The following is a 12,420-nucleotide window of genomic DNA, read 5'->3' on the forward strand; positions in this document are numbered from 1 at the left end:
CAGCCGTCCCCATGGGATTTTTTTGTTATCAGAACATTTACTTATCTCCCCATTTTCTTCGGTTTCTACAGCCAAACTCACTCCTGCATTTAAGGCTAAGTAAAAAAACAATTTGAAAAGCCAGTGTCAAAGTTGCCCATCATACTAATGATATATACAAAGAACTCAGAGTTTGAAGCTGTACAATGCCCTGAAAAGCAGTTCTTACAGGGACCTATATCATTTAGCCATCTACCCACATTCCAACCTCTGGAAGACAGATCCATGAAGGGGTTTCTGCAAGGGATGTGGGGTTTTACTATTTCAACCATTCTTGATGCTTTTGACCTGATGGACCTGGACCTCTCTTTATAATCTTCCATGACACAAAATAAGAGGGTAGGATATATACCTAGACTTCCAGCTTTCTTCATGTATTAATTACCTGTTGTTAAAGACACATGACAAGAAAAATACAAATAATTTTTAGAAAGTTAGTGCTACAAGTCTTCTAAGGTGCTAGAATACCTACAATCACCAGTAAAGATGACAAGATAAAAGAACTGGCAGTTTCCAAAAGTGAACCATGCCACAAGACAGATCTGAAGAGGACGTGGGTTGCTCTGTACACAGAACATATTTATTCTACACTGGTTGTAGTTTTTATGCTATCCTGAAGTTGATGAGAGCAGATATTTCTTGACTAGCTTACACGATCTGGCAGAAGCCTTGGTACATTCCCAATGGCCCATTACAAAACAAAAACCAACCAAACAAAAACACCAAAACATAAAATTCGAGGAGCACTTAATATAGTACACTTCTTTGTGCATGATAGCCTTTGTCACAGCTGACAAACTGAAGACTGAATACAGGTTCTCTTGACATTAAAACATGAACTCACTACAGCTTAAGGCATTTTTTTCCCCAGAAAACTAGTTATCTAATTATGGAAAACAACAACTATATCAAACTTTATCTCAAAGGATTGTGTATCCTATAGCACTACCACTATGAAGCTTCAAGTTCCACATTGTCACCGTTTTCAAAACAGGCTCTAAGACTCTCATTTCAGGCTTATTTAGGGAAAAAAATACTTATAAAATCATTAAGAGGTGATGTGCGGTGGCATGTTATTTTTCATTAAAAACCACTACAGGAAAACTATATTACTCCACTTACTAGTGTATCAGTATAGCATCTGCAGCTAGGTGAGTATCCATTTCTCATCTTAAAAGTATTTAAAATTACAAACATACCTTATTTCTGCCTTGTCATTTGTCCTGGTTTTTTGTGCAAAGACCTCTCGATTCTGTTACAGTCATTCTTCCTGGTTAAAAGGTAAACGTGTCTGAATTCTCTGCATCTTATCAGCCACGAATGTTGACAACATACATTCCAGACAGTCACATGTTAGCTTTTAGCCTGTCACCTGCATGCTGAACTTTTAAGTCTTGCGTGATCTTTGGCCTGAAAAAGTTTCAGACACCAACTGAATGCAAATCAATTGCCCCAGATTTGCTTAGAATACTTTTCCATTTCACTGGAAAAACAGGTTAGTCTCTCTGGGCAGTGTGAATATAAGGAAAGTATGTTGCAATTCGGGGATTGCTTCATCAGGTTACCTCTGTGGGTTTTTTTCTTATTTGTAGGAGATCCATGTCTGTGTGTAGTTCTTCACAGAGCACTAACTTTCAGTTCAATGGAGAATTAAACAAACAAAAATCCCTCCCTACCAATGCAGTACCACCACTCTCAAGTCTTACCCCATGGAGAGAAAGATCTAGCTATTACTCCTTTCCCCTGCCAAACTTTTTATTTTCTCCAGTGCTGTCTCCAAAAATAACTGAAAACACACATTATGGCAATAGACATGCAATGTAGGGCACAAAAATGTTTAAAACTAACAAAGTCTGCATACTCCACAAGCTGTATGAAAAACCATTAGGATTTCTTTGCCAATTCTGTACTTGCATAGAAAACTGCTGACTGCTGCCACTGCTGATAGAATTAAAAACTCCATTTGCAGAACACCAAAGGTGCTAGCCACATGAACGTCTGCTGATACATAACCCATAAAAACCACTCAGCTAAGCAGCCCATTACTTTATTAGTCAGAATGTCAAATACTTCAAACAAAATTTTAAATCCATTTCAAATAGTAAGCAGACATGCTGTAACAGCTCTGAAACTGAAAGTAACAGCACGCTTTAAACCGTCAGTTACACTTCTCATGTCCCTCCATTTCAGACCTGTGAAGAGACAAGAAAACATCCAGAAATCCTCTCAGAGCTGTAGGAGAAGGGCAATCTGACTGTGGTGTATTCCCTGTTCTCCTACCAACACTGGAGCTGAGAAAGCTCAAATTCATTTGCTTTTCCACTGCTGTTCCCCTTTCTCCCACATAGCTGAGTCCCTGGGAACATTATAGATATATTTATTAGTTACTTCCACAAATTTACTTTTTATTCAGTTAAATTTACTCTAAAACACAGACGCCTCTGATTTTTCAGAGCAACACAAATGCAAACTGTTAGTAGCGTTCTTGTGTTGGCACTGCATTGCCTGGGAGGGTAGAGGGCAAGGGAACAGGAAGCTGAGCAGAAGTTCTTCAGCCTCCATCGGGTCCAGGAGCATAGCACCTCACTTCCTTTCCAGCAATAACTTTTAGATCGTTTTGGTTTCAAAACCCATCAGCCTCTGAAAACACTGCAAGAGCATACACTCAGCCTTTCAGGCCAAGTACTGAAATGACCAACTATGCGACTTCCCAGCCTCATCAGGAGAGTCCACCTGAGTATGGACATGCAACAGAAGTCTACTCCTTCCCAAGAACTAGTATTAACTTTTCCTACATACATTACTCTGTGTTCTTCCCAATCCTAGTGTTTGGGCTGCCTTGGAAACAAAGGGATTAGGACCAGATTTTAAAAAGGAAAAATTTCCTCATAATGCCAATTCACAGACCTGTCATTCCCATGCAGCTCCAAAGTGTGAGAGCTTTGGAGTGAAGAAAGAGAGAGAGAATATGAGAATAGCTCTGCACAGGAATACTTGTGTAATAAGAAATTCAGGCCATTCATGCAAAAGACAGTGGAGGAAGAAATCCTTTTAACACAGTGAGGAATGGCTTCAGAAATCTAGATGAAGCATTTCCAGCAAGATCATTTGTCTTAGAGTCTTAATAATGACTAACTGATAATGTCCAAGTGACAGAGAAAGATGAAACTCTTGGAACAAAAAGAAAAAAAAAATGCATTCTGTATATGAGCACATTTGTTTTACTTGTGATAATTAAAAAAAAAAAGAAAAAAAAGAAGTATCCTGGGAAACAGACAAGAAATAATGTTATGTAGATACATGAACAAATAATCCTTTCCCAGCATAAAATGTACTCAATCCTAATGGCTTAATTATTTACCTAAAATCTGTATTCCATAATAATCAGACTAAATGGCCCATTAGTTCTAGGGCAGCATGGGTAACTCTCACCCTCATTGTGTATTCGGGGGAGAGATAATACTTCAAACAGGTGCTGACATCGTTGGAGTCATTCCCATCTGCAGGCTGTACGATATCACATATCTCTAGCACTACTATGTCCTTTCTGGTTATTGCTCAAGTAACAGCTAGCTCTCTTCCCCTGGCTTACACAAAGAATGTGTTACCAGTGCTTCGATGTTACTGTTTATTAATTCATCCACAGACATTTGCACATTCTTGGCAGTTTCACACATTCCTTGCCATACGCTGAAATACTTTTTCCAGCCCAAGTTCTGGAAGAGCTATAACTTTCTGCATGAAACTTATTTAGAAGAAAATGTAGATTGTAAGAAACTTGAGTACTATGCATTTGCACAAAAAACTATAAAATGTTTTCAACTTAACAGAACAACAAAAATCATTGTGAACACTCCCCCCAGTTGCTATAGGCAAGAGCACACCAATATGTAAAGAAAATATTTAAAGAAATATATTTACATTCTAGCACACAACATAGTACATTAATTGAGGTTTGGTTTTCAGTCTGAAAGGTTTCAAAGCACTGCTGAAATTTCTGCAGTAAATCAGTAGAGAAAACAGTTGAAACAGGATATTTACCCAATATTTGCACATGCATCAATAACATTACCAGGTTAATGTTTTTCCTCTCCTTCATATGACACACATCAAATTTTCTCTTTTAAATTTCAGAATGGAAAAAATTGTAAAAAAACCCCAAACAATATGTTACAGATAAACCTTTACAACTCCTTATTTCTGATAAGGAATATACAAGTATTCATTGTATTCTTCTTAAGCATTTCATTATTTCAGGAAAATAAAGCACATGTTTATCTGCTTATGAAGAAGAGTAGCCAACATGTTGTATAATGTCTAAAATAAGCATAATTTGTTTCCATTTTGAAAGATGACAGAACCTAGAAATACTTTTAGTTGCATTTTAACTGAACACAGATCCCTCAACCACTGTTGTTAGTGTACTATTCCAAAACAATATTTTCATTCCAAAATGAAATAATTTTGCTGTGAATTACTTTATTGCTACATTTGTCATAACTGATAATATTTAGAAAATGAGATAGGTCAACCTACCCAAATTCTGTGAAATCTGAATAAATGTAATATACAGAAATACTTCAAACTTATGCCCTTACTCTAACAGTCATGTAATAGCTCTAAATCAATACAGGTTCTTTAAAAAGAAAATTTTGCACCAGTTTAATGAAATAATTCTCTTACCAATCCCTCTGTTAATTCTTTATGAAAAAATTTTCTAACGTTTCCTCTAGTTACACTTAAAAAGCAGCTACTTCATAGCGCTTAAATTTATACATTAATGTTTGTTAAATTAGTACAGTGTATCATATTTACCTCAGTGAAAAGCAACGCAGCTGGAAATTCTAGGGACAGATCATAATGTGAGATGAAAAAGAGACACCGTGCATAACATGAAACACAAAAGGAAAAATGAACTAATGCGATATCCGGTCACTTAGTGCAAAGGAAGGCACTGAAGCCAACAGCCTTTTGAAGGCTAACTTGCAATTTCTGTATACAATCATGGCTTCCTAAAGAGGAGTCCTCTATTTCCTCTGACAGTATCAAGGTGTGGGTAGCCCTAGTAGGTGAAGATTGCCCCCAAAGGCTAAACCCACAATATCTCAGTAGACTACCTTGAAATCTTGGAAAACTTAACATCTAAAAATAAAGGCCCTGCTATTATAAAAGGAATACCACCGTTCTTCCATGAGTACTCTACCTAAGACACAATTCTGTTTAATCACTTCTGGTCATTGTAGTTTAATGGTGGCTCTGTTAAGCATTACTGACCACTACAAGGGTGAAAGAAAATGCTGAGAACTAATCTCACCATGAAATTTTAAGAAGATCTAAATCAGCCCTACTCACTGCAAAGCTATTTTAAGCCTCTATTAGTTCTTCATGCAGAGAAGACTTTCTTACCTCTGCTTACAGCTACTACAGTGAGCAGTCCCAGCCAGAGATAATAGGGTCGACTCCCAAACAAAGCAACCCCACAGAACATTAAAAAAATTAGGTCTTGTTTAGAAAAATCCCATGCAATCTGCACACACCCCCTTTTCACTGGCTCCAAGGCACTCTGTAGTATTCATAAATAGCTGCACAGACGAAGGACACTTCTCTTGTTTCTTGTGTGCTGGGAATTGCTCTAACATGCTTGGGGAACTCTGACAAGAGCAGATCTTTCAGTCCAGGCCTTTCTTACATCATCAACTCATTGAAAAGGAGCTTGAGCACAGTGGACGACTGGGTCATACAAATTTCAACTACTGCTCAGAAAACATACCCATCAGATGTTTCAAGTTGACAAAAATAAACATGAATGCTTATGGAATGACAGCTTTTTTTTGCTGTCCCAACTGAGCTGTGCGGGTCCATTTTCAATTCACATGTGTTAATACCACTTGGCAACAGGCAGATTCAGCTATATATAGCCCTATCGTGACTGTCAACAGTTAAGTCCCACAGTCAAATTTACCAGCAGATGAATATACTGGCTTTAACTGGCATTGCTTAGAATATATTCTCTTCCCACTCAGCTGTTGCTGAAAAATTCTATTGATACTTTTATAAAAGCATGTTTTCAAGTATATTAAGTGCCCTGCATTGCAGTCACTTTCTGCCTCCGTTCTGGACAGACAACTGTAGAATGGATCTTAGACAAAAAGTGAAATAAAGAGACCAGTGATTATGTTTCAGCAGAGCATTTTTAACACATGCTTAAAATGAAACTTTGAAATAATTTCAAAACTCCAGAAAGTCAGAATTCTGAACTGGGGTTTACTGTTTTAATCCAAGTCCCTGTAAAGACAGTGGGAAAAAAATTCCTTGATCTTAACACACAGTGGAGACAATCTCTTCTGAACATTAATCATGACCAAAAGGCAATCAAGGTTCTAAGAAATGTATCCTATTTCTGCTAAAAAGTCTAGTTTTACCAATACAAAAACATGGAGCATGTAATGAGACACAGCACAGCATATATCATAAGGTAAATCACATTTTTTTAACAGATTGCCTCTATCACACAGTTCTTTACTATTTTTTATGTTCTTCTCCCATTTCTGTTTCCTCTAATTTAGAACATTTGGAAAGATTTTCAGATTTAGGCATCCAAGAAAAAACATAATCAGGAAAATACTAATGAGTTCTCAAGGCTCAGCATTTTAAGAGTCATCATATAAAGCTACTCAGTGAAGTGGCTTGCTTTAAATATAGATGTTCCACTGGAAGGAAGATCATGTTTTGCAATCTTGGAAATGAGGATTTTACTCATGCTTAAAATTGTCTTAGGACCACTTTAAGAACACTAGGGTTCCTCTTTACTCAGAAAAGGGTTCCATAAAGATGTATAAAATAAAAAAAAAGAATTAACAGTGGCGAAGTTAATTTAGAATTATGAAATTAAACTGTAACTCAATATATTCTTTCATAGCTCACCAAGTCGAACACAGTTGGTTGTTACTGCAGCAGTTAATTTTTAATGCTGAAATTACTACCTGTTTTGTGATACATCACGTAGTCACTAGCAATACTAAAATATTTAAACAAGAAGCATTGAAACTCTACACAAAACTGTTTTATATAAACTCGCCACGATAATCTCCAGGCCTTTTTGTTCTGTTTTTAAGGCCAAAGAATTTATAGTCATAAAGCATGTAAAACATTCCAGGCATGCACTTCAAGGCAAGAATTTTTAATACAGTTCTTAAGTACTTAAAACTCTATAATTAATGATGCTTCATTCCATTTTAGTTTTGTCAAAAGATTTGTGCAGTTACAGCACCTATTAAATCCTCAGTGATACATATAATTGTCTTTTTAAATTCAGTGCTAACTTTGACAAACTATTTCATCTATCAACGCAGTGACAGCACAGTTACTGTGTCCAGTTATACTGTAAACTCAAGAACTTGATATGTTTCACAGATCCCAGAGCAAAGAAATGAAAAGAACAGCCTTTTCAAAAAGCAAACTTTAGTTCCACAAACGGTGTGCCTCTTCCTTAGGGGCCTGTAGATGAGAAGCACAAAATCCAACTCCACCAAATCACTGAAAGACCAAATACCTACCAATGGTTCCATAGAAAAAGGGATAAAGCAGATGCTTTCAAAAGACGAAGTGAGCAAGGTAGTATCAGGTATGAAACATAATAAGTTTTCACACTCTAGGCATATGTAAATTTTTCCACATTACTGAATTATTAGCGTACACTTTAAAGAGAATGCTCAGAAGAAACACTTTTTACCAAATTCCACTGGAGAGCATCTGGCATTTTCTACGGAATGATGTTTTACCTGATAGTTACCGGTTGCAACAACTGGGGACCCACACCTCAGGTGTGCCTGGGTGAACTCATGGGGTGCTTGCTCACCAGCACACGTGTTAGCAGACCGTAGGGAGCCCCATGGGTACACACAAAAGCTAAAGCACCCACGTGTCCATGAGGAGATGTGTGTAAATAGGGGAACCCACATCCACTGAAGAGGCTGTTCGTGCTTGTAACCAACACCAGAAAGGAAATGTGAGCGAGTAACTATGAATGTGGATGTGTGCATGTCTCTGTCATTTTAACTCTTTGGAATTAGTTACAGAACTGTGTATAGAAATCTGTAGGTGTTCTTTAACATTTCTTAACCATCTAGTATTTTGGTTTCTCTCTTGTATTGCTGATGTTGATCCTAAATATATAGTTCACTGACTTCTATTTAACCATGCCTTTAATAAAAGAGCAAGCCACCTCAATCTTGATATGTTTAAACCATAGGAATTGAGCAGGAGTTTTCTGTGACACTATTTCTGCAACAAAGAGGCCAAAAGCTAGACCACCAGATTCAAACTCTTCAACCAAGTGTTTTAGGGCCAACTTTACTGTGGACAATTGTGAGAATGTGTCTTTTATACTTTAAAAGTATCTTTTGGCTATGAAAGCTTTCAAATAGCATTAAAATTTCTGCTAAGGCAGGAATTTGGTAAGAGCTGGCCTGAGCCTCTGGACATAAAATCTAATACTGTAAATGCAAATTAAAATCCAAACTCCAAATCCTTCACCTTTTGCTTTCAAAGCTGGTACCAAATTCACATTCCTTTCTCTCATACAGGCCCAAAGAGGACTTTTCAGTCAGACCCGTGCTCTGTGGAGAATGCCAACAAACCAGCAGTTGACAATTTCAAATAAAAGCAGCTACCTTTCCTATGTTAGGTTGCACTAGGCATAGTGTATAACACATAGCTATAGCAGATGATAAACACTGAACCAGAAGCTACAGACACAATTACATATAAGTAATGTGCATTGACAAAGACAGAAGAAAACCCATTGATGTAGAAAACACTTCTGAAGTTGAGAAAGTGATAGGTGGCTTTTACTTTTTAGTAAACCACCATTCACTTGCAATGATGGGCTTGGTGAAGAGAAATGTTCTGGCAGGACCTGCTGTTTCTCTCTTCCTTTAAAACCAATGAATCTCTTCTTTTAAGGTTTATCTGAAGATCTGCTCCTCACTCGGTAAGACTCGATCTTTTCCAATATAATCAAATGTTTATTGCCCATCTATCCCAATATGACTGTCTCATAATCAGAAGTTAGACTTTTACTGCATTTCACCACCACTACCTGGTGTGCAAGATACTTTGGAGATTCATAGTACGGATAATTAAGGTAAAGGAAATGTAGCAAGGAAAAGTATAGGAGAATCATCCCTGTATTGTCTACTTCTCCCTTCAACAGAAAATGCCACCATATTCCAAGTCGTCTGTTTAAACATGTAAGGTTTTATAACTAGTTATAATTTATTTATTTTAATCTCCAGCAAAGCACCAACAAAAACACAAAAACAAGAAACCCGCACAGAACAGGTAATTTTTCTATCTTTTCTCTCACCAAGGACAAAATAAGGTCTTTCACCACCTTCTTATACTCCTGTATCTGCATTGCTTTAGTAACCAGCACATAAAGTGGTAATATTCTCAGCTTTCTATGATTGCTCACCACCCCCTGCACTTCTCTAAGTATGCAGATTTCAGTTATTATAAAAATAATGGGAGCAGCAAAATACTTGATCCAAAGGTGTTTGCAAACAAAATGGAAAAGCTATAAATAACTACTCACCAGATTCTCTTCAAACCATTCCCGTATACACACTGCTGTGGCCCCTGGAATTTGGTTTCGTAATGCTTCTTTCTCTTGAGGATCCTCTAGCATTTCCAGTGCCATCTTCAGATCTTCCAGGAGATGTAAAATTTGAAACGTGCCCAAGTATACAGATGGAGCAGGTGACACAATATCATAACCACCATTAGTGTACTCTGTAGCTGACTTTGTACCTAAAACAAGTAAAATGAGGAGAGACAATAAAGATAAATAATTGTTTTGTAAGTGACAAATATATAGATACTACACACTACAACATCTAGATTTCGGATACTAACTGAACAGCATCACTATTTCAGACAGAGATACTAGAGTTACTCTCTAAACAATGAGCACTGGAGAATTAAATGTGAGAGGTATGTATAAGCATATTGAACCAAAATATTTGACCTAGGAAGCATTTGCAATGTCCGTTAAATTACAAATGCCAAAACCTTACCTCAAATCACCTGTAATTTTCCATGGTTACCATGAGATGTCACTAGCTTCTCAGCTACACAGAAGTCTCCACACAGGGCAGTGTTAAACAACATAAGAATGATGAAGTCCTTTCACAAGAAACTCAGATGAAAATAGATCGTGTTACCAGAACTAGAAAAATATGTGGCCTTGAACAGGTTTAAAACCCTCCCACAGAGAACAAAACCCAAAAAGTTAGCAATAAAAGTGGCTAATGAAACTTTGCTAACTCTCTAAATTACACAAAGCTCTCTGAATTACACCACCTCCCTCCTGCCAGCCCTCCAGCACAATTATTTTCTCAAGAAAAATAAGCACAGCAACAAACATATCCCACTTGATGGGAGAATTATAAAATTACAAATTCCAATATCTCAGAATCTTTTTGTCCTAATACTTCATGTTTTAATGAAATGCACACTAAAATGAGCTATTTCTTCCTCAGTCACGAATTTCAGACCTTGGCTTCAATTAATATCCTTCTGTTTCTTTAAGACCTAGTCAGAAGGAAAACTTCAATTTGCTCTACTTTTTACAGTTTTTATTTACAATTCACTGCATCAAGTACACAACAGATTGTACTTGTTATGTCTTCATTCCTGTTCTCTCTGGCGTAAGCCATCATATTTTCCCCCTTTATTTGACTTCATGGGAGATTTTTTTAAGGCTTTTGATTGTTCTTTTTCTACTGCTCTCAATCCTTTAATTTTGTAACATACTTTACAGGTGTATGTTGGATCTACACTGCACATAGTAATCCTTAGAAGACTATCATTGTTCTGCACAAGGGGATTATAATAAATTGCATACTATTGTCCATTTTACTCCTCTGTTTAATATCTTTACATCTTAGTTATGAAAGGAACCGAAATCTTTACTGGGCCTTTGAAAATTATTTGCTAAGTTTTTTTTTTTCCTGAGCAGATGTATCTAATTTGAAACCCAGATGTATAAGTAATTCAAATTTTCTTCTTGAATGCACACTACCTGGCGTTAGTTTGCCTGCTATGGTTATTTATTTACCATGATTTGGACATTACCAATTATGTTTGAACCCCATGGTTCATTTTACATATAGCCTGATATACAACTAATGCCTAAATACAACTCACGAATTCACTGACACTCTAGGTCCTAGTACACTGACATTTATTCTACACCTAGATTAGCTTTTAACCAAAATGCTAACTGATCATTTAATCCTAATATTGTTTCCCATCTTAATCAGTTTTTGATCCAAAACAACATTTTGTCCCTCATTTTGTGAACGCTTAACTTTAATCAAAGCTTTTGGGGAAATTCTAAATAATAATAATACCAGGTTTTTTTCAACCGCTGCTTTAATACCACAAAGAATTCTTGCAGCTCAATTATCTTTGCAAAGTTGTGTGGTTTGCATTTTACTGTTTGATTTACATGTTTGTTTGTTTTAAATAATGTAAAACCACCCCTAGAAATTTCTCATGTTTTGCAAGGCTAAATAGTAGTTTGTTGTGGTGTGGTTTTTCTTTTTTTTAAAAAAAAAGCAACACCCGTTTTCACTACTGGAGTATTTCATATAGACTTAATCTCTTTTCAAACACAGAATATTCCCTGTTTGGTCCTGTTGACTTCCACTGCTTCTGAGTTTATTTTAATACCTCAAGTGTGAGATCTCATCTTAATGTCTGGCTAAGACCCTGTCCAAGATAAAGTTTCTTCAATATCCGGTGCTACAAAGACTGCTACACAAGACAACTTCACCTCATAAATCAACTTTGTCTTCCTGAATTATTTCCTTTTCAGGAGAGGATCAAGTAACTGTTTTGCTGGATTTGAGTATTCTAAACACTAAAAGGTATTTCCTTGTGTATTTCTATACTCTCAGCTACTTATGCCAGCTTAGTTGATTCTGTTAGTGTACTTCCTATTGCCTATTAATATTAAGCTCTAGCAACTAAAAATAGTACATTTCCACATTGTGTGAAAGCCATTTGGATCATATAACCTCTTAAGTTTTTTCATTCAGCCGGAGTGGCTCACTACTTACTTTCCAAAAGAGATATGAACCCAAACTGAAATCTGCCATTTTTGTCTTAAGTAGCATTGATGCCATGTTTAAAGATGTGTCTTTCTTGGTTATCGTGACATTAGGACCTTTAAACTAGTTTTCTCACTCTTTCTCTTGGAAAATTCCATGCTAAATTTTTCTGTGTTTTTGCTTAGCAAGTACTTTTCACACTTTATGCAGCAATGAAAGGCCATCATCTCTCACAACTACCAAGCACTGGGTCCATGTGTAAGGC

At 36.6% G+C, this 12,420-nt stretch overlaps 1 protein-coding gene across 1 annotated transcript in view; it reads right to left on the reverse strand.

The window, feature by feature from the left end:
- Positions 1-12,420, reverse strand: part of PPFIBP2 (PTPRF interacting protein, binding protein 2 (liprin beta 2)) — an 81,412-nt gene that overhangs the window by 58,060 nt on the left and 10,932 nt on the right. Inside the window, exon 2 of the mRNA XM_010157595.1 lies at positions 9,635-9,849. Coding sequence (XP_010155897.1) covers positions 9,635-9,849 — 215 coding nt within the window. The remainder of the gene's footprint in view (positions 1-9,634; positions 9,850-12,420) is intronic.

This window comes from Eurypyga helias, unplaced genomic scaffold, assembly GCF_000690775.1.
Source record: "Eurypyga helias isolate BGI_N326 unplaced genomic scaffold, ASM69077v1 scaffold24408, whole genome shotgun sequence".
Lineage (NCBI taxonomy): Eukaryota > Metazoa > Chordata > Aves > Eurypygiformes > Eurypygidae > Eurypyga > Eurypyga helias.